Source organism: Hypomesus nipponensis, chromosome 9 (assembly GCF_054491055.1).
Source record: "Hypomesus nipponensis isolate SF chromosome 9, ASM5449105v1, whole genome shotgun sequence".
Taxonomy (NCBI): Eukaryota; Metazoa; Chordata; class Actinopteri; order Osmeriformes; family Osmeridae; genus Hypomesus; species Hypomesus nipponensis.
The window spans coordinates 14,255,314-14,279,511 of NC_140369.1; the positions used below are offsets into that span (position 1 = coordinate 14,255,314).

Sequence of the window (24,198 nt, forward strand, 5' to 3'; positions counted from 1 at the left end):
CATAATACTCTATTAGTTTCTTAGGTTTCTCCTTGCAAAGCTAAGGGGCTTCGGTGAGATGGTTGTGGTGGAGAATACAACCCCCTTAAAAACAGCTCAACCAATGAAGCAGACAATTGTTGAAGCACCCAAAGCTTCCTAACTTTACTCAAGCGGAGGGTCAAAAACTGGAAACAAGACACAATAGTCCAAAAGAATTTAGTTTCGAAGCGCTTAAAAATAATTTAGAAACAAGGGACTCAAATCCCAATCTGTGCAACACGTTTTATGCATCATGCTGTGACAAATGTTCCTGTTCTTTTCTGAGCTGAGTAACCCATCTCCAGAATTGAGTAAGCCTAGAGATAAAGTACAGTGCTTTCACAGTTACGGATGCATTAAGCATTGCAAAAAAGTATATTTTGTCTGTGATGGGACATACATTAATATTGTTGTACTATAATGTACGTTACTAGGAAGAAGCACCTTTAGCGACGGTCTGTGCAGCGCTCGCTACAGTGGACCATAACAACCTATTAATTTCCGGAGTAAAAGGTGATAAACAGCGTTGCTTACAATGGCAACCCTTTAGCCTTCCATCACACTGGGCATTTATGGTCGAGTAAGCAAGGGAGTAATGTCTTCTGTAAACCAACCTGCGTTGTTGAACAGGTTCACAGAGAAGCAGAAAAAGATGTTCAAACGCCATGCCTGTTGTCTCGCATCACAGATTTTTGACCTTTGTCAGCCAAAAGAGAAACGCTTTGTTTTTCTTGGCGGGCAATTGAGGGGTAGCAATAAATCTGAGCCAGCTAACACTATGGGTTGCAGTTGGAGAAGGACTATCCGTCTTTTCAACTGCATAAGTGTTTGGTTTTTGATGAGCGAATCTAAAACAAGGCTACAAATAGCCTTGAGATATCCATGTGTGTGTGTAAAACACATCATGCTAGCACATTCCCACTGACCTGGAAGAGGCACCAGTAACCCTTTGCTCACCCCAACACTCCATCACCACTACATGCACAGTAGTTTTTTGACAGACAAAGATAACGTTTTGGTTTTTTCTCTCTCTCTTGGTTATTTATTTATTTTCTTTTGGGCGGGGAAAAGCTAAACACGTGAAAACCAGGTTGCCAAGAGGAGCCTGAGGGCGAAGGGGAGAGACCACATGAAACAACCACATCTAAAAACAAATTGAATGTGTGTTTGTGTCTGTGTCATCGTCCCCTCCCCCCGCCCCCTCGCCATGGCTGTGGCCTACTGATGTCAGAGCTCTCTATCAGCACATCACAGCTGCTCTACATTCTAGTCGATCACTCTGTCACAACTGTTTATCTTTCACTCCGCCAGCGTCACTCGTTCCCACAGTGCTTGTCGCCGCTACGTTAAGAAATGCTTCGTCTCAGAGATGTCTCGGAGAAGCTTTTAAGAAGATGCACTAAGACTGCCTTTGACAGATTTGTATATGAGGGTGTTTATGTATCTCTGCCTTCTATGGGGTTTTTTAAATGGGGTAATTGAACCAGTAAACATGAAGCTATTATATTTATGACAGCAACATACTCTATGTACTACAGATAAAAAGTTGCCTGAATATGAATCAAAAGTTTGTACTGTCAGTTGCATATCAGAATGATGGACTTTCTTTCGTTCTGCTGAAAAAAAAACTAAGATAACTCAATTGTTGTACCACACAGCCTTGAAGGCAAAGCATTCACGAAACATGTATACAACCTTGCAAAGCAATTTCCAAACATCTATAAATGTGTACCTTGCAATGCACAGCCATCAGACACTCAACCCAGTATGCTGAAATTACACCAAGTCATAAAGATTAATTTTGTGTCTAGCTCATATACTGTATAAAAACACAATTTCACCAAAATTGTTGATGATTAACTACCATAAACAAATGGCAGACAATAATTGTCTGAAGCCAAGATAAATGCTTCATGTTTCCAGCAGTCTAAGTATATTGACACTAAAACCACAATGAGAACACAACACAGAGGTGTTTTACCAGTGAGTGTTTCCTGTTGCTTGCTGGCCCTACTGCCTGTGCAACACCCAATCACAGCCACAATTTTGTCAGCTTGTTAGAGGCTGCCACAAGACAACAACGCTTTTGAGTGTGCAACTGCGGAGCGGTGTAAGGAGACCAATCTAAGTGGAAGAGTCAAGACCTCATCATGGCAAACCTCCATGGCGTGCTTGTGGCTAACTAGAGGAGATCATGTGCGCTTTGAACCACGACTACCTTGCAACCCTGCAAGGTCAAGGGTTAGTATTGTTTGGTTTCTGTGGCCTTTTGACCTTTGACCTTTTGAGGGGCCTGGCCTGGGGAGTGTCTCCATGATACACTACATAATGAGAATCCTTGAGCTATACTCTTCTGTTATCTGTTATCTTTTAATTCTTTTTTAAATTTATTGTTATTGCTATTAGAGGTTCACCTGAGGCTCGACTTGTCTCGCCCCGTTGGTTGCAACACAATAAATAATCAAGAGGCCAGGTCCTAAGAGTCCTCCAACTCTGGCTCTCTGAGCCATTTGCCGCCTCACTGTACACGTCAGCGCTGCTACGCCCTGGTTCCATCAAACAAGATTAGAACACACAACTTTTAATTGTGGATACTTCTGGGCTTGGCAAGCTCACCGACGTCTGGTAGGTAGCCCTGAGAGGGGTCCATTAACTGAAAGTAAAGAGATTTAAATAACACGGGTGGAGGAAATATTGTGTTGGGGGGGGGGTTTCTTACAAAAGCTTTTAATGGCTGTTGTTTCTTTCTTTCCATTATTTTGTGTCAGATACAATGGTGGGCGGATTGAAATCTTTGCGAGAGTTTTTTTTTCCTGTACCCTTGCTTAAGAAAAGAGTTTACATACATTTGCACACATTCTTGTTAGCAAAACAAGCTAAAACAAAAAAAAAATTGTAACAAGTTCAAACTAAATGGTAATATCTAAATCAATTTGGAAAAGAGGGTTTCTTCCTGTACAGTATCTATGTTTGTTTTTTACAGATTAAATTTCCAGCAATGCCACTTGGCTCAATATGTCTATGTCATTAGCTTGGTGAGGAAAATGGTTTACCCAGACCATAGATAATCCCTGCTGAGAAGCAGACCTTCAAAATACAACCCAGAATCATATCCTTCTCCATAATTATGACCAAGACCGCAGATGAAAGGGAGCTTTGGACTTCTAGCAGATTCCAAAGGCTATACCTTTGATATATAAAGAGAAAAGAGAGATGAAAGCCTTTGGCTCGTTATTATACAGGCAAGTGGCACTGGAACAATGTCATCAAGCAGAGCATAAACCATGAAACGTGTGTGTCCAGTGTACTCTTCAGTCTGGTCTTATCCCCCCCAAACTGGCTGTGAGAACACTCAAGTTCATATCTGTATTTAATAAATCTCATCGGAGTCACTGGGCACTCAAACCACATTAAGTAGCTAGCAGACTGCAAAAAGTGCATGAGGTATAGAGTGGATGTGGGCTAGAGAATGTGTTTAATGGTCTTTCAGAGTTACCTCAAGAGCTTTCTCTATTTGTCTACACAGTATCCTTGTCTGCACTTTCATTGCCATGATTGAATGCGTCAATTGGCAATATTCTAATGTTCCGCCCAGAAGCTAGGCTCAGAGGATGTAGTGAACTGGCATTTAAAGCCACCCTGTTTTATGGTTGATTGGTTGTGTGGATTAGCTAGCGGTAAAAACAAATGCCCACTATTTTTTTCTGCCATGAATACTACCGAGATGTTTGTACCAAGAGTGAAATGCCGCATAAATGCAGGATAACTACAATTTCCCTAAAAGCTTGTTTCTAAATCAATTTTACGTGCTCTATCATTCCAGCGGAACATCTCATTGTGGTCATCTGCATGACAACAAGGACTTCTGATCAAACATTTACATATACATTGTGTGAGACTGTAGAGAGGTAGTCATAGATCAGTGGTAGATCAATGACTGCAGATCCACAGGGCACAGGTTTGACCTCCCCCCACCCCCCCACCCCTGTATTTAATGAGAACTTGCATGATACATTTTCATTTATCTTTTCTACACAATTGGAGGAGAATTTAGATCGTATTCACATGCTTACAGTCACCGTTAATATATGTAAGTGTGTTTGTACTTATACTTTGTAAATATACATTAAAGGCAGGGTCAGTAAAGTTGTTGAGAAGCACGTTTTGCCATATTTGCTGAAATTAACTTAATCACATCCTGAGAGAAACCAATAATGTTTGACAGTAAATGCAATGATTGCCTGTCAACCTACCGTTGATGTGTTTTGGGGGAGTGGCTTTGAAGGGAGGGGCCGGGATGTTTTGGCTTGAATCCTTTCATACTGAAGCCAAAATTGCTAGATTCACAAAATGTACCAACCCTGTACTGTTTTGTCCTGGAAAATTAACATATTATGATGTTATTATTATCATTATAGACAGTTGTGTTTGAAATACTCATACACAATATCACATGTGCACAATTGTATGTGTGTATAGGCATTCTAGCTAGGTCACTCGACAAGTCCACGTGAATTATGCGGACATTTACATTAACAAGAGCCCAATGCAATTCACACATTGTTACAGTACATGTGCAGTACATGAACATGTTGTATGTTGGCTAGTGCACGTGACCTCATGTCCACGTACAATATATGCACGTCACATAAACAGTCTATCCGTGCTTTTTATGATCCTTCAGTTCTTCACAGTGATCTTTCAGCAGCTGTATCAGTGCAGTATGATGACTTTGACACCAGCAATCTCTCAACAGAGGAATGCACCCAGCACACTCAGTCCTCTAATACCTTCCTCTTGCCATTTTGACAAGATGGATTCCTGGGACCCGAAGGATAATCTTATGCGTGAACTGTTGTCTCTCGGACACAGTGGGAATGATGGATTGGTCGTTAAGGATGATGACATTGCCAGGATGTAAAAAAAAACAACAAGAACAACAAGAAAAAAGAGGCTGCATGGCGGTGACATCGGCCCCGCAACATCGACGGCCGTATTTGGACATCCTGTCATGAGGAGCTGGCAGGTGTGTTCTGTCAGCTGCGTGTCATGTTGAGGCCATCCACCGTCTGGTTCCTGAGCAGAGCAGCTCCTCTGTCCTTAATGACTACTGTCCCGTCGCACCAACACCTGGCGTCTCGAGAAGCTTGGAGCTTGCTCCTCTCCCATGTCCAGTCCCAGGGCAAACACATAGAACAGCACGCAGAATTTGCCGAATATCAGATCCAAGTAGATAATGATTATCCTGTTCCACCTTGAGATACAAGGTGGATGAGTGCAACTTGGTTAAAGAGCATTTGACTGCAGATTAAGGGATCGCAGGTTCAAATCACCCAACCCTCCCCCACTAAGTCACTTTGAGCAAAAGTGTCTGCTCGATGACTACAGTACATGCATGAATTATGTTTGTAGATGTCTTGTTGTGCGTTTAGGAGCTACATCTGTCGCACATTGAAGTTCCTGAACCTGCCCCTGAGGTCTGAACCTAAACTGTGGATCTTGTGTTTCCTGAAAACAGCCTACCATGTGTGAGATTTAATGTCCAGTTCAGCATAAAAAATTGCATAGCAAACGTTTCTTCCCATGGCTTTGTGAAACTGAGTCAAACAGAATGAAGGCAAAAAAAACAAAACAAAAAAAAGCTTTCATCTTAAATAGGACTCCTCTACATTGTTTCATTTCCTGTTGAGGGGAGGGACTTAAACGCTAAACGATAGCAGCAGGACGTTCACTCTTAATTCATTGTTATTTGTTAACACCTTTATGAAATTATAATTTATTTTCAGTACTCAAAGCACACAGGAAAAATCGTATTTGACGATCCACACTTGGTTTCCCAGGGTACAACTACCAGACCTGAGCCACATTAAGATAGAGAGCCCCAAATCCTGCAGTAAATCAGCTTGAAGACTAATGTGTAATGATGGTAAAGAACATCTCCCTTGTCATTACAGATAAATCCAAACAGAACTTCAACGGATTTAAACAATGGCTTTGTAAACCATTCTGTGACGAATGGAATAAAAAACATGGATATGCAATGCCTCCAAAGAAACAATAATCCTGATTTTCTTTCTTAATTTACAAGGTTTCAGCCCAGACCAGCCCTGTTCCTACTTTTAGTAAAATGGTGGAATATATAGAACTTGTGGAGCAGCTCTGTCAATACCCCGTTTAGTTGTAATGGGACCACTAGCATAACACTTTGTCTCTGAGGCCGATCGATCAGGACCCAGTGAATATGGACAGCAACAGCAGGGAAGTGAGGCCATAGGAGCCTAAATTACCCTGATGTCTTTGTTAGGATTGGGAGATAATCCGTAGGATCACAAAAGGAATTAGTCACACTCGCTGAAATCGGTGGAATAATTTTCATCAGTCAATACGAGCAGTTGTATTGCATTCATACGTGCATACATAGCGGAGGACATTCTACAACAGGTATTTTGCAACAACAGCCCATGTTGCTTCCTCTATATTCAAAGTTGGAGTATAATTTACTAAACGGCTCCATTTAATGGCTATAATACATGTCAGCTACTAGCACAATAATTACCTCACACTATGAGAGCATTATCTTATTCATAGTAGCACCACAGTGTGATTCACCACTGCAGGGGCATATGCATTGTAAAGTTTAACTGATGATGGACTTAAGTTAAAAATAGATAACATTTTCACTATATTTTTGGGTATGTTTGCCTTGGGTACAGAGTAAGATATATTTCTCTACACTGACCATGTTGAATTGCATTTGGACGAACATAGTCCAGGGTCTTAAGGAAGAAGATTTCAGCAGGCCCACAGGACTTATTTGTGTATTGTCATTTCATTTTGAATGGCCTCATATATAAAAGGGTTCCTGACAGAAAAGCTCTACAATACATCACTTTCAGTGGAAAACGGTTTGCACAAGCAGATGGGGAATAGTTATCTGAATAAAGACTTGAAGGCCAGGGTAGATCAGACCTGCTCGTTCTAAGAAACGAAAATGCTGTGGACATGAGATTTTCGGGGGAAAAATGTAATGACAAGATGTAACGTTTTCACAAACATGGAGAGCACAGTGGTGTCTCGCTCACTAATACAGATGTCACAGAAGAAAACCAAGGAAACGAAAAAAGTGCTGTGTTATAATGACGAGAAAAAACATGACACTAAATTCTTTATGGAGTCTTTCTTTTCATTTCACACATGCTTTGCTGCTTAATGTGACTCATTTTCACGTATTATTGCTACTCATTGTCGGTGGAGACAGCTCAATTCAATGAGTTGAATGTCTGGGGTCGTCTGTGCAGAGATGAGTAGAAAATGTTGCATTTTCACTTTCTAAAACTGCCATTTGGTTTCCAATGAACAGTTTTTTGAATAATACGGACAGTAATTTCCACTTACAGGAACTGAACCTTTACTCAGTCACCTGACATCAGAATTATTGACAGTATTATTTAAGCACTGTTTACCAACATCAACATGTGTGAAAGGACTATATGTATGACCTCCTCTATCTAATGTTAGTTACTAGACGCAGAAGAGACGGAAAGAGCACTAAAAATGCTTCACTTAAATTCCACAGTTGGTGGAATACAAGTCAAGGCCACTTGCCAGGTTTTGAAACCCTGCCTTCAACAAGCAATGATTGCATAGATGCAATCTTTTCTCTAACCGTCCTGAGAGGCTCTCCAGTGATAACTGTCATGACGAGTGGCTGCCATGGCTCGAGGTATGAGTCACACCAGCAAGATGAATGATGTCCTGAATGAATCTCCTTTAACACCTTGGGGAGTGCGTCTCGTACCGATCCTTGCACGCCTTTGAGCTTCATGGGCCTTGAGGTCAGCGTCTCATTTTGCAGCGGCAAAAATCTATTATAACCTCCCCCCTAACTCCCTCCCTCTTTCCACAAGTACTGTAGCCAGTGGGGGCAGATAAGAGGGTTCTTTAATTGTTTCTTCTGGGCTCCAGGGGCTGACCTGTGTGTGAATGAGCTTGGGTTGCGTTGTGGCGATGGGCATTGAGAGAGGTACTGTACAATGTGGACAGCCACTGTCCCATGCCATCTGATGGTGCTAATGATGATGTCTGTACGTGTGTTCTACTGAACTGTACTAAAAGCCTTTGCAGGGAACTGCAGTTGCACTGTTGTCATTCAAATCATCGTTAAAACTGTTTTTATTTGTGTTTGTATTTATTTATTTTTCGGGGGGGGGGGGTCTGGAATGATGCGAGCATCTGTATGAGACTCATCCTGGAATCATTAAAGCGTTAAAGCTGATGACACGGCTGCCTCCTTGGTCCCTTCCCTCTGAAATGGAAAAACATCCAAGTCCAAATGGCTTCTTCTGGTAAATTGTAGCAGCTAAGCAGAAGCATCCTAATTGAGACCCCCACCCCCCCTCCCCACACACACCCACCACCCTCCAGCCTTTGCCCCCTGTAAGCGGCCTGGTATAAAGAGTCTCTAACATGTGCGCTAGCACACACACACTCTCGCATATCAAGTTTATGGAACTCTCTGCACTGTAGCTTTTATTCATGTGTAGTGCAGCCCGCTACTAAGACTCTGCTGGCATAGAAATCACTTTACCCTCTAAAGCAAATGTCACAATCAGCCCTTGATCCACTCCTAATCGCTAAGTAATCACTTTCATGTTTGATCATTCTGTGATAACAAAATGGATTTTGAAAATCTGTTGTGGTTCTACTCTGGAGATTGTCAATGTCCAAGCCCTCTAAAAAGTTGCAAGGGCTTTATTTGCAAGTGTATTGCAGCACCAGCATCCTTAATTCACCGACTTGTGTTTAATATAGAGTCTGGCTCTACAAAGTTCCTTTGATCAATTTGTCTGAACGTGAATATTCAGACTGCTCTTCTTATCACCTGTTTGTCAATAAAAAAAAAACTGTTGGCTACAAAAAAGTGACATAAATGGTTTTCATACCGAAGCATCACTGCACTAAAACACGCCACTGTTAAAAATTGCAAAAGCACTTGACAGTTCAAGACTCTAGCTCTGATTAAAGTCAGTGAAGAAGCTTAATTAAATCACGTACAAAAACATTCTCATAGGGTAAATATTCAAACCAGGAAAGAAAATAGGGCACAGGGGGTAACCTTGGATCTTGCACACTGTTTCATTAGGTTTTGGGTGTTATGATAATTTACTGATGATTTGGCCTCATTAATCAGGCTTGTGAAGATATATTTCTGGATGATGCTAGACACCTGGGGATCCGAGGCAAAAGCATGCAAGCAAACTCTTACTTTTCTGGTTATTTACTTTGAAACGTTTGCATCTTCCTTCAATACTGTATAGCATTTCTATGTTAAGACAATAATGCAGGCCTACTGATATTAGCGACGAGTGAAAAATGAGTCCGCTTGCAGTTTGCAGACATGGTGAAGTGTGTAATTATCATTTCATGTATAACAGGCGGCTTATTTGCCCCAGCGACACCCTCAAAGGAAAAGGTTGTGGAGCAGTGATCCATATCACCTTATCTGCTTTCTCCCCTTGGGGTAAGAATCACGAGGAGCGTCAGACTGATAGAGACGGCATCATCTGTCGGAGTCAAAGGAAAATGAAACAGTACTGGGCTTTGCATCTGAATGTTCTGTTCATTTGTATTCTCTAATAATAGTATTTATAACATCTTAACGTTTATAACAGTTTTGTATTTTTCGGGTGGTTGCTAGGTCTCATATGGTCTCAAATGATATTGAAACTGCAGTGTAAAAGGGTTAAAAAGCAATCTTCTTTTGCGTTGGAAGTGAGATGCAAAAAGAGATGGGTGTTGCTTTTCAAATGTCAACAACTCCCTCATGACTCAGGAATATTTTTTTTAAATCTTTAACAGTAATCATAACCTTGTTACTTAGCCTGCCTGACAAGGCCTTGGTGTAGGCTGATTACCATACCATTCCAGTGAGAGAATATTTAGAATGATGATTATAAAGTAATAAAGGAGTATACATATTTTCTAAATTAAATTCCAATTGGTTGAGGTCTCAAACATCAGATCTGTGGCACTGACCTTTTCAAAGTGCCTTGGGGAGTTATAATGCTACTATATCATTGCTGTTGTAACAATACATGGAAAAAACAAATATAATAATATACATTGTCTTGTCTCAAAAGCCAGCTAATCAGGAAGCTATATGTGCTATATGAGACTAATTATTTTCCCCTTTTCACTTTACTTTCTAAACTCTGAATATTAATCCTAAAACAAGGGTTGTTCACCATACAGACTTTCATAACTTTTGTGACATATTTATTTTAACCATAGCCCAACAACAGATAACCTTAACGTGCTGTCGATAGAGTGAAAGTGAATCACAGTAATGCTAAATTGCCTGTGACCACCTGTCAACGAATTACTTGGGCAATTGGTCACTAGATTCACTATTGTTCCTGAGCAAACTGTCCTAGTTTGTCTGCTTGGGATAAGTGGCTTGGACAACCACCCTCAGGTAAACGTCAACACTGGAACAAATGGTTATCATTCTAGATCAATTTGAGTTCTGTTCATTGAATCATAATCATCACAGTACGGTGGCCCTGAAGTGCAAATCACCCCTCCTAATATGAGTACGTCCCCCAAATGAAAACACTCCCCCGAATACGAGTCAACTCCCCCCAAATCGGATGACTTGTTCACCTCCCCCCAATACAAAAACACGCTCTCCCAAATGGAAAACGACATTGCATTAACTCTGAACGGAAAGGGTAGGTACTATACTTTAGCGCTGATTAGATACTAGTAGGCTAAGAAATTGATCGACAGAAGTAAAAAATGCAATAGCCTGACAGAGTTACGTGCACTAGGACATTTATTTGGGTATCGAAGCATGTAGCATATGCTACGTATGCAAAAGCTTAACTTGCGTGTTAAACATAGCCAAACAACTAGTCCACCTAACTCTGTCATTATCATGAACTTGATCGTTTTGGTTGGAAGGAAAGAGGAAACATTAATGTTGACAATTCAGAGTCATGACACTATACTCTTTATTTTAATCAGGGTCATTCCTATGAAATAATCTCAGATATGCTGTTAACGTTTCATAATATAAGTAGCCTATGCGCACGCTAAAAACGCAGTTGAAGGCAGGACTTTTCAGAAGAACAAACTATTAGTCCACTACAGAAGAACGAAATGCCACATTGACAGAGTAACGTGGACCAGGATATCCTGATCCTGGTCCACGTTACTGTTTCGTGTTAAATTTTTACATTTAACACGAAATACTTTTGCCTAAGTACCCTACTATTTGCTACATTATTCGATAGCCTAACAAATGTTCTGGTGCACGTAACTCTGCCAGGCTATTGCATTTTGTACTTCTGTCGATCAATTTCATATTTCTTGTTAGTTAGCCTACTGCATCCAATCAGCGCTAACTACCTACCCTTTCCGTTCAGAGTTAATGTAATGTCGTTTTCCATTTGGGGGAGCGTGTTTTTGTATTTGACGGGAGGTGAACAAGTCATCCGATTTAGGGGGAGTTGACTCGTATTCGGGGGGAGTGTTTTCATTTGGGGGATGTACTCATATTAGGGGGGGTGATTGGCACTTCAGGGCCACCGTATTCACAGAGCTACAGCACGCACATGAAGAGGTCTTAGAACCCCTGTTGACTTGCAGAATTATACAAGATATGAGCCAAATCCAATCACATTTCCATCAGTGTAAGGGAATGCTGCAAAGGAGGAATATTTTTAGCTCAATCACAGATTCATTCGTTATTCGGATTCATCCAAGGACGATAGCTACAATAGAAAAACTTCATTGAGCCGAGACTTTTTTTGAAATGACACAATTACACTTGGGGGTTTTAGCAGCTGGAAGTTCGACACACAAAAACCCCACAGGAGTGTGCTGTGTGTACACAGTGAGAGCACTCGCTCCTCCGCTCAGATTCCTGTTGCCCAGGCAACCCTGTTTCCAAGTTTTTCAAACTCGGATTTGGAAATAATATGACTCCCCCTGTGTTTTTCCGGCAGCGAGGGAACAGGATTAGCACACGGAGAACCACAGCACCCTTAGGTCAGGAGGTCCTGCTCCCCTCCTCTGTGCCCTGTCTGGAGGTAGAGTGTTGTAGGAGGTAGCCCTGTCTGGAGGTAGAGTGTTGTAGGAGGTAGCCCTGTCTGGAGGTAGAGTTATTCACATTCTGGTGATTTTGTGGATTTTTGTGGGAGTCTACAGCTTTAATGGGATTTGTGAGACATGGGCAATATGTTGTGGGACCTTTCAGTGCCACAGACATGGTAAACACAAGCAATAGAATGGAGGTGCATTTACGTGGACTTTGCTACATTCACCGTTGTGACTGTCCTACATTCCCAGTCATTGCAGGACTGCTTTACAGTTGGAAGGATCACTTCAGTGTTTGGAGAAGGACTCACAGAAGGAGAAAAACACCCATCCATAGATTTGTATCTAGTTTAAAAAGCTGACCTGTGTTTCTTTTCAGTACTCCATTTCAGGTACAGTAAGTGATTAGGTTGCTTAAGCTTTTGATAGAAACTGACAAGAGATTTGTGGCTCTCCATTAAATGTCTTTGGCATGACTTAATTGCTGCTGTTCTGAATTGGACTAAGTCTATTTGCTTGAGTTTTTCTAAGTGAAGCACTTGAGTCAGATGCGAATAAAGACAAAATCAGCGGCACTAAATGTTTCTTCCCTCTGTGTAAACCTGCCGGTCAAAAAAGTCTACTTCAATCATATCGCATTCAAAGGAAAAGCAAACACAACCTAGAATCCAGGACCATTTGACAAATCCATCAGTCAGTATCAAAAAATGAAATCCATAAAATGAGATCGGGAATCATATTCAGTTCCTTTTATAACCTTCGGTTGGAAGTTTACTTCACAACACATTCAGAAGTGCAGCACAACACATTTTTGAAAGCAACAAAATAATATATGAAATGCAACATAGCATGGTGGGAATGTCTTAGTGTTAGACTGGAAGACTCCTCTAGTCTCTTCAAGCAAAGACTGTTTATATCCATATGGATGAAACATATGAAACACCATTTTAATAAAAATACATAATAGGCATAAAGTACTTTGTCATGTTGGAATCCTTAAAGAAACCAATCAATTTCTTCTGATATAATTTGGAACTATGTTGATGCACTCCAGGTAAAGTGTTGGTTGTCTATTCTAATCTAAATATCATCATCAAGCACTTATCCATGCGATATAACGATAATTACATTTGCATCAGAGAACTGATGTATAAAACTCTGTATTGGATGTTTTTTTTGTTTTTTTCTGTTCATCAAACTGGTTTTATACATTGTTACCTTGTCATGTTCTGTACACTGTAGAAAGCTGCAACACTGTATTGACTGCATGAGGCAACATGACTGAATATTGCAGTTGGTCTCTCCTCTATCAATGCTCGATAATCAAAAGAGTTTTCACACAGCCAAACTAACTTGTTAACGAAACAAAACAAATGTGTCATCAAAAACGTGTTTGCAAAAAGTTTAGAGATTGGTGGCTAGGTTGACTTTAACAAGTAGCATTAGCACAACAACAAAAAATGGTTGCGACTTGCTGGGAACAAGCTTGGGGAAGAATGAGGCTGCACTTAAAGACTGGAAGACTGTACCTCCTTATGGTATCTCATTTGATCCCCACACACTGCCTCTCCAAACTAAATTCTCAGTAAAGTGTTACATGACAGGACGCCTACTGTACTCTGCATTTGCTAAGTTAACATTTTACCATTTTATTTAGCTGTTCTCTATGGTATACTAACATTTGGAGGTTGATACAGACTAAATAGATTGCTTCAAATTATGCTTCTAACACTGTGCCATGTGCTGCAAAAAACTTACATCACGTTGCAGATACGTTGCAGTTGACATATGTATTTAAATGCCAAAGCATCCCTGTTTAAAAGAAATGTGAAGTGTACAGTTTATTTGTGTGCACTGAATACCCATTGAAGGTAGACTTGAAACAGTTTTGCATTCCCAGCATCTACTCTTGGGCAGGATGGACGTTCAAGCAGAGATTAAGTTGTTCACTGAAAGTACAGGGAAAGATTATTTCTTGCACATAGAATAAGGTGTCTGGACAACGATTCCCCATAGTATTTATCTTACATTCATCTATCAGAAATCATTGCACAAATCCACAAAAGTCCAAAAAACTACCAATGTACATAATACACTTCAATGTCAAAGGCATGCATCTTACTTTGAAGGTTACATTTGTTCTTCAACAGAATCACCTCCTACATCGCATACAAAATTTCAATAACAACCTATCATAGACAGCATGAAAAGTGGTCTCCATGACAACGCTATTAGTTTCCTTTTCCTTGACAGCAATCCTCTCTCTCTCTCTCTCTCTCTCTCTCTCTCTCTCTCTCTCTCTCTCCCTCTCCCTCTCCCTCTCCCTCTCTCTCTCTCTCTCTCTCTCTCTCTCTCTCTCTGTCTCTCTTTCTCTCTCTGTCTCTCTCTCTGTCTCTCTCTTACTCTCCTCCCTTGTCTGACGTTCCCTGCAGTTGGATCGCGAGGACTGGTATCCATGAGGGATTCAGACCAGTGATCCTGACACATGGGAATGGGACAGAGAGGGGGTGATGGGACAGAGGTATGCTCTGTGCACACGGCGGAGGGAGAAGCGATCATTCACACGTGCACACATGTCGGCTTAGCCTTACAAAAAGGTTAGCAAGGTTACCAACACTCAGGGCTAGCGGGCCTCCCTGGTCTGAAGGATGATCCCATAACATAGGGGGGGGGGGGGGCGTTAATGAGCAGAAGAAAGTGGACAAGGAGGGGTGGGGGTGGGTATGGGTGGAAATGGGCGATGTTAGGCATGGTATGTGTTTGGTTTGTGTGTGCGTGTGTGTGTGTGTGTGTGGGGGGGGTGGGGGCAGAACAGAGGTGTTGAGATGTGTGTGTGAGAGTGAGTGTGGGGCGGGAGGTTGGGACAGAGTGTTAACCCGAAGGCAGATTAAGCGCAATAAAGGATGGCACTCAACAGGCACCAGAGCGGAAGGCCCAACCCTGGTGCCGTCACCGTCAGCAGAATGGAGGGTTCCACCGGGAGAGGTCCGCGGGTATCTCTTCATTAGAGTGACATAATCAGAACAAGCACAGCATGAGGTGAGCTGCCACGCTCCTCGTCGAGGAGCACTCACCACGGGCCTCCTCAGCGGACTGCCTCCTCCCGCCTCGCTCCCTCCACTCCTGAGCTAAGCTGCACAATGGCTTGTGAGCAGAGAGAGAGAGAGAGAAAGAGAAAGAGAGAGAGACCTCCCCTCACGTCTATCACTGGATCCATCTGTATGACATGATATTACCACACAAAAAGCAGCGTGACATACCCGCAGTGCCTAATCTTTGGCCTGACGGAAAGCTCAGCTCAATCTAAAAGGACTGATGTGGTCCCTGTGTATAATCATACACACTCCGGAGACTTCTTTTGTATGCTTTCTTTAGGAGCCCTGGTGCTTGGACTAAAACCTGACAAGAGTAACATTTTGTCACTTGGATGTTGGAAGCCACACTTGGAAATGTCACTTCTTAACCATTCCATTTTTATGGGATCTATTTCGTCATGTGTGGAATTGCTATGGACTGCTTTCTCCACAAGTCATCAAACATCCAAAGATTAATTCATTAGTCAAGCCTTCTATCGACAGGGGTTGTTATTATGTTGTAGTATCAGAATAAAGTTGCATGTATCTCTGTGATGCGAACAGAAGCATGGAGGGGGGGGGGGGGGAGCAGTCTTGAAGCAGCCGCCAGTTTAGTCAAATAAAAGGGGAGAGATTAAAGAAACCATGGCTGCCAAGTGTGGATAATTGATTTATAATTTATCAGCAGTTGCGCCGAGTAGTGGCCACAAGAGAGATGAGCCGGATTCTTGTTACAACCTCTTCGTTTTCCTCACTTTCTAATACTGGATGTGGACAGCTCCCCTTTCTCGGAGGGTTCAGTTCAAACTGCAGCTGTCAATACCTAAATAGACTGGTTCCTGCAAGGCACAAAGTGTGGTGATGACTCCATTAAAAATGATCCATTGCAGAGTTAATGCAAATTCTATAAACGTTCATCTTGCAAACTCATTTCCCAGATGGGTTGGCATTTTGACTGTGTAAATGGCTGTGCTATTGTTAAAGCCCAGTGAATCAGACATTGTATTATCTGTTAGCTGAGATGTGGTTACATTGCGATGCAACAAGTAAATGCAGACCATAGCTTGCACTTCTGGTCCTTGATATTCAACTGTGCTTTATACACAATTTATATTTTGCAGAACTAGCTCAGAATATGAGTTTAGAGCAACATTTCGCTCTGGGGTTTGGCTTAAGAAATGTAGCCTAACCAATAATCCCACTTCCCTTTGTGAAGATATCTAAGTGTGTAGGAACAATTCAATAAGTGAAGCATGTTTTCAGTAGCATTGCTTAATATAGCCTGTGGTCTGATCATTTAAATGTTGAATAAGGCAAGATATATGGCAGGATCTCCATAAAACAAAACTGAACCCCCAAACTCCTTTCTGATCGCATTCAATTTCCATAGCGTTCAGTGTGATGTATGACCCCGGCGCTAACATGTAAAGCGTCATTAATCTCTTTGTGTCTTGTCTTGAAAGGTCAGCATTTGTAGAGATGAGTTTGGAGACAGTGCTTTTCTTCTAAGAAGATGTATGAACCAGAGGATCCTGCAGCTATCTACATGGCAGAGCCCAAAACTAAGCAATACGCGTTGGCAAGGAATGAGAAATGTTAAGGCAATGTGGAGCTAGGTGAGAGCAAGGTGATGCAATCATAGCCAGCCCACTGTAGATTCTGCACTAAATAATGACCTGTACTATTCCGGAGGGCAAACTTGTTCAAACTGGTTTACATTTGAATTTACAGAACTGATGTTAGAGCCTTCCGCCCCCTCACTAAGCCCTAGTACAGCTTGAATCCAGGGGTGACATTTGGGCTTAGAGTCTCAGACAGGGGGGCCTTATCGCAAATACATGCTTTCGAATAACCTGTTCCAAATGGCCTTTTGCAGCATCTGCCAATGTATGCACAGTGTTCCCACGCACCTTTTTATCTTAGGATTCTAATGACATTTCCTATACTGCAAACATAGTTTCCATAATCAAAATATTTACCTAAACTTAATTACCAACATGCAATTTGAGGTTGACTGGCCTACAAACAGGTGTTACTTTGTGTCTACCAGGATCTCCAAGCCTTTTAAGATGTGTAAATGTTTTATAACTTAAGGTTGATCAATATTTAGGTATTAATTTCCATGAATAACCATTATAAAATTCCCATTTGTTCCAGGTTTTCTATGAAACCCTGTGTTCGACGTATGTATGACTATGCATCATCTTCCTGAACAACCTTCAACAGTACAGTACACAATGTTGGCTTTATGGAAAAATAATAGTAAACAAACCACAAGTTGACAGCTGTTTCTCCCTTGAAATCCATCCAAGGGCTTAGAGACCTCGTTGTGAAGTTCATTTCAACCAACAAACCCTGGTCTGAGAACCACAATTATCTGTATACAAATGCCACATTCCATGTTCTTTTTTGTACAAAATACTGGGGGATATTTTGGAGTATATTTATTCTTCCACGAACAGCTACTGTACAATATGAGGCCAGTATTAATCTGCAACATGTCGAGACCGGACAAAGACTGGCCTCTTTGTCCGGAATACTAATTTATCTTCAGCATTGATGCAGTCTTATGTACCAACTGGGTCTCTAATAACAGTGGAGTGGCCAGCTGCAAACCATTAACGCATGGCGATGGACAGTCAACAGAGAAATCAACTTCCAAACCACGCGCCAGGTTTGCCTCTTCTGCATGTCAACCAAGTGGTGACTTCATTCATCACAATCAGATTTAGCGTGTATTGTTAGTTCTCATGCGGCCTTTTTATTATGATTTACGTAACAATGCGATAGAACTGGACCATGACAACTGTCCATGTTCTCTGCTGTACAGAGAACGATGCCCCTTGAGAGGTGTGTCGTTCAGTAGCACAAGTGGTCGTGCAAAATGATTGACTTACCCTGTACCAAACAATCTCTCGAAGTCTTCCATCAGTCTTGAAGTTGCACTTCAGAGTAACAGTCTCTCCCACAACCACAGGCGGCAGAGGATCTATGGTAACAGTCAAATATCCTGAAACGAAGGAGACAGAATGATGTTGATTAAGTCAGTTTTATTTATTGTACTGTAGGGTTGTACACATTATGCTGGTGGTAACACATTAACTAAGAATAAACCAAGATCCAGTCTTATTTAGTTCAGAGATTTTACTTTGGCCTATTGCCTCCAATATTTGACAAGTGCTTTAAATTACTTTATGGAACAGGTTTCAGAGTCTTAGCCATTTCATCACTAGTGATAAACATAGGGAAAGTGAACAGTACATTGTACTGCGAGCTCATGTTAGTCATCTATTTCAAATATATGGAGGATTACACCCTGTACACGATCAAATCCCATAGCTGCCATATTACATCTGATTGAATGCATGATATGATTTATTCTAAGTTGTTTCAAATTATTGACATCTCAGCCGATGAATGCAGAGAAAATAAACAAAAATGATTCAAAACAAACCAGCAGAGAACAAATAATTAATCCTCACGTTCCCTGTTGCCACACATGTACATAATGCATGATTTAACAGACACATTCTATGTTACAGTTCTACCTATTTTTAATTTTTATTCATTTGATTGTTCAACCTTCTTCCGGTTTAGATTGACCTGCATATTACCTGACAATTCAAAAGGATGGCTCCAGTCAATTTAATGGCATAACTTATTTTGATTATTTCATGTTAGACAGTCATGTGAAATACTTAAAACCAGGACAGATAGGATTGTGCTAAGAATGTCAAATCAAAGGGATTTAAATGCTTCAGTTATTTTTTCTTTCAATGCAATTTTCTGAACAACAGGAAATGAAATATGTTGTGATGTTAGTTTGGTTTTTATGCATGTTGAACTGCCCAGAAAGTGTGTGTGTCCTAACTCACTGCAGAGTTAATTACAAGCTTGAACACATCTATTTTCATCATCACATTCATCATTTTGTTAGACTTGTAACTGACTGATTACAACAGAATAGTACAGTAACAAGTTGGGGAATGTCCTTGAACGGAGAAAAATAAATTGCTTCTCTCTCGTCTCTAAAATTGTTCACATTTTTTGAGGTAGTTTAACTTCCAGGGGTTTCTGAAAAGACTGTATTTTCCAAGCTGGTACAGACTGAATTTCATGAGAAGATTCAGCACCATGGAGAGCTCCGAAATAAACCCAAGAACCTCCACAGCTGCAATCGCCTCTAGTGTTATTCAGTGATAAATCAGAAGCCATACAGTACTGTACCAATACACCTTTATTTGATAACAGAATGAAAAACTTGAAATGACTGTGCAGTGCTGAACGCTGGCAAAACGCTAACATCATTAAATGAAAGGAAAGCAGACTACACAATATGAATAGGCCTTTCAAGCAGCAATGCTAATGTGTTCCAAAAAAAAAAAAAAAATAGAACAATAGAAAACATGATAGAAACACTTTAAGAAAGTGTTATTGCAGTGCACATTGCTTGTCACAGGCAACATGCCCCTGGGTGGACTCCGCTGCCCGTGTTGACAGTCATACACACCAGGGAGAGAGGAGCACCTCTCTTTGGGGGGCACCTCATGATTCAAACGTTTATTAGAGAATCTTAATTTAATCAGTAGACTGAATACATCCTCTCCCTCTCTCTAGAGTCGATTTGAATGGATCAAGCCAACGGAAGACTTCAGGTCATTAACGCGAGCTGATGCTCTTAGAGCAAATCCCGACCACTTAGCAGAGATAGACGAAGAGCAGCTCGGGCTTATAATAGTCTCGCTGTGAGTTCTTCAGTATGTGGATGCTGCAAGACTGGCATCTTTGGGGGAAATCATGTTTCCGTCCGTGGAAATGTCAATTAGCTCAGTTGGACATTATGTCACTCACAGGGGGAAGGAGTCTATCACGTCTCCGCTAAATGGCACACGTTGTCGCAGGGGGGTGGATCTGGAAACGCAAACCTCTCACATGACTATACGCCTAATGCAGCTCACACCAACATTAATAGCGATGGTGCACGGTGGCTGGATGACTGGAGGTAACTGTACGGATGGAAACCGCAGGAGAGCAACGTATGTGAAGTGATTTAGCTGAAATCATGTCACAGTTACACACAGTGGCTTTGCAGAGTGAAGTCAATTTAAATGGAGTCAAATTAGCGCACATTCAAATGCACAAGCAATATCACCGTGTTAACATCTATTATAAGATGCAGTATCAAAGCAGTTCAATACCGGGCCTGGGTATGCACATGTTCCTTGGTCTTGGGCGGTACTAGGGATTAATTGGTAACCATTTTGTGGCTGTGTAGTAACGAGCAGGAAATATAGCTTGGCATATTCATTGAGAGAAAAAAGGCTCAGAGGCAGAGGGAAGGGATGAGGAATTCTTGAAAGAGCAAATTACATGGACTATGCACCCGTGCCAGAAAAGTTCATATTTCAAATAGTCCCTCAGAGAATTTAGATCTGGTGCGAGGCAGTGAAGTGGCAGCATTTCTAAAGAGCCTAATGTCAACAATGTCCAGCAGTGCCTAGCTGCTAACTAAAAACTACAATTGTGAATACAGAAAAGTAAAGTACATTTTTCTCAAATGATTCTGCCTCTGTAAAGGGCATTTCGTAATGATTCATTGATACACCAGCTTCAAGTCCCATAAGCCATGCATGAATATCCTAGTTCATTTTAACTCAGCTCACCCAGGTCCACTTAGCCAAGGACATCTGATGAAAGAGACAGAACAGGAAAGTGAGATAGAGAAAAGGAAAGAAAGAGCAGAAAGATAAAGGGAGAGAGGAAGAAAGGGAGAGAGAGAGAGAGAGAGACAGAGGGGGGGGGGAAGATTGAGACTATCTCTCACACCAGTGGCTGTCTCAAGGATGCTTTAATTAGTCTACAGAGCAGCAACTGTCTCTTTGAAGACGACTGATATCATTGTGTTATCACTTTCTAAAGGCTTTCTTACATGAAGGGAAACAAAGTGTAGCATTTTTGGACACAAAAAAGAAAAGCAAACAAGGCAATCCCATGCAGCGTTGGAAGTCACCAGTGACAGAATGTGGCAAGAACTGGACAACACGGTGATACATCTAGACAAGCTACTGTTTAACCGTTGACCGTCACCCTATGAACAAACAGCCCACGAATACTCTACTGGAAATGACTGTTATTCTCCTGGCTTTTTGAGAACAAGCATTATCCAGAGAGTAGTTAGTAAGTAACACCTCATCACTGGAGAGGTAAAATAGTATTCATAAACCTCTCTGATGTTCAGTGCATGCACCAGCCTCTCATCGTATGCGTCTGGGAGTGTAGCTGGTGCCAGCCAGCACAAGAACCTTCCCTCATCCCTTTGAACCCGCATTTGACAGAAGCCATCGAACATAGTACTGTTTTACCCTGCACATTTACAGGGAACAATGACAAGATACAACACCATGCATCATTGTCCCTACACGTACGGTGGAACGCACACTATATTTTTAGAGATATCCCTCTATCTCAAGTTTCAGCCAAGAAATCTTTCAGTGTCATGGGCTGGATACACCAGAGTAAAGCCTCCGACAAGGTCTGTCTGCCAGTGTGAACACTCCAGCTTTAGCTGGGCTTAGACTCAACAGGGAGGCTTACATTCAGTTTTAATGCTAGCGCTGCACAATATCGATCCTTGCTGTGCCATAAGCCGTGCCTTTTGAGGAAGCTGAACCGATATTTTTAGGCTATGGGATGCTCACGCCCATCGGCCTCAACTCTTGCGCCACGTAAATGTTCAGCTGCGCTGGCCCAGCTTTCCCTGTCAGATGACACACGTCCACCCGAACACAGTAGCTTACCGATCACTGCCCCTGCACTCAGTGTCTCCAAAGGAGACGCAGGCATCAATGGGAGATGTAATGACACTGAATTGTTGTTGTCGAGCTGGGGCTTGATGAAAACGTCGCTGTCCATCATCACAGAGCCCCATTAAATATTCTAAAAAGAATTGTCTGGGAGTGCAAGTGAAAACTATACAGAACTGGCTCAAAAAGGCTTTGTGCACCGAAGCAGAGGACTGGGTTATCATTGTTCGACCACATAAAACGGTGTGGAGAGGCTACAGAAAGCATGCTTTTAATTGGCTCAAGTTTACTGGTTGCAGAAGCAGACAAGGCCTCCAGCTCGTCTTCATCCATCACGGACGCTGTTAAAACAACATGTAATGAGGCCTGCAAACGATGCTTTCTTCAATTAATAATAGCAATTTGCCAAACTGCAAGGGAAAACAAAACAGAGGCCAGTGATGGACCGGTTGCGACGTCCTGCTATTGTGCTCCATGATTTATGTGTACGGCCAACCTTTGCTTAGATGTCAGTGCAACAGACTGGAGGAGAAAAATGGATGGTCGAGTTTCTCCTCCAGCGCCTCTTTTCCTATCCTCCTCCTTTCCTCCCTTCATGTCCTCCTCTCATCCCCTACTGTCCTCTCCTCCCTTCCTGTACGCTGCATTACTGTAACAAGCCTAGCTTTCTATAGTCGAAAAGCAAACACATTTTCAGTTGATGTTCATTGCTGCAAAAGCATAACAAAGTGATAACATAAGAAAAAAGGCCTCTGTTTGATCCAAAAAGGAGAGCACCAAATCACTGTGTTGTGAATGTAATGAGTTAAAAACTATAACAACGAAAGATAAAGAAACAGTGGTTCTGTGGAGCAGTCTAACTATTTCCTAGTTGTATTCAATGTGGGATTTTTTGTCTGTTTTCCATCGATCGCAAAGTTGTTTCAAAGATAAAAATAAAATACTCAAACTTGTGGACATTTCCTGAGTAGTGAGTGAGTGGTTGTGAACGTGCAGTTACAATCTGCGGATATATACACCCATTAAAATAACATTAAATACTGTGTGAAGAAGTAGGATAACATTCCCGTTTGCAATTATAGCTATTGAAAATCCAAACAGGTGAGAGTAATACAGGCCTTGATTGTCTCTTAGTAAGAAAAGTAGATATAAATATGACTAAACAATAAGAAGCTGACGAGCAAAAGTAAGAAAAACAACTCCCACATCGATTTATCTCAAAGTGATGCAGGTCCATATATCTCCTGGAACACTTCAGATCCAATGTTATGATTTGCAACATAGCAAATGGCCGTACTGAATTCAGCATCAGTGTGTGTTTGTGTGAAAGAGCGACAGAGCAAGGGACAGGGAGAGAGAGAGAGAGAGAGAGAGAGAGAGAGAGAGAGAGAGAGAGAGAGAAAGATAGAGAAAGATGGGGGAAGAGTGCGGAAGATAGACATAAACAGAGACACTGCATCAAAAGTTTAGAGAAATCTAGAGAGAGAGAGACAGAGAGGTGAACTTGTTGTTGATTTATGCTGTTCAGGAACACATTCTGAGGCAAAGCGTGGATCGGGATCTGGTGTGTAAACTGGGTTGCGGAAAGCTGATGCATTTTTCAATCAGACTGATTTACTGTTTAATGACATGCTTCTGCTTGAAGAGTGTCAGCACCCGTCCTCTGTAATCCACCCCCACCAGCCCACGGTACAACAGTGGATAGCAATCAGGAGGACTCTATCAGCTGGCTCTCATGCTGAAGGGCCCTGGGCGCCTGGAATTATCTTGATGGCGCTAGAGAGAGGCTTTGTCCAGTAGGGATACTCAGCAGTGGTCTGGTCTGGTCTGGTCTGACTTAGTACTGCTTGGTCTGATCTGGTCTGGTCTGACCTAGTCTGGTCTGACCTTGTCTGGTTTGGTATGAAAAAACTTGGTCTGGTCTGGTCTGATATAGCATAGCTTAGTCTGGCGTTGCCTGGCTTGGCTTTGCCTGGTCTGACCTGTTCCAGTCCAGTCCAGTCCAGCATGTGTGGCTTGATTCACTGGATGCTGTTAGCTGACAGCTGGACGAACATCGTGCCATGAGCTCACTGATAACCCTCCAACACGACTCTCCTCTTCTCTCTCTCTAGCTTTGCACGGGAAATCTCTCAGGCCCCTCCCACGAGGGGAAGATGAGTAGGAGGAATACTATGACACGCTGAGATGAATGTGCCGTG

At 41.8% G+C, this 24,198-nt stretch overlaps 1 protein-coding gene across 2 annotated transcripts in view; it reads right to left on the minus strand.

Annotated features, from left to right (window-relative positions):
• The window catches only part of igsf21a (immunoglobin superfamily, member 21a), a 118,951-nt gene that overhangs the window by 62,183 nt on the left and 32,570 nt on the right, over nt 1–24,198 (minus strand). For both annotated transcript variants that reach the window (XM_084705248.1, XM_084705249.1), the window contains exon 2: nt 18,092–18,204. In XM_084705248.1, the coding sequence (XP_084561374.1) occupies nt 18,092–18,204 (113 nt within the window). The remainder of the gene's footprint in view (nt 1–18,091; nt 18,205–24,198) is intronic.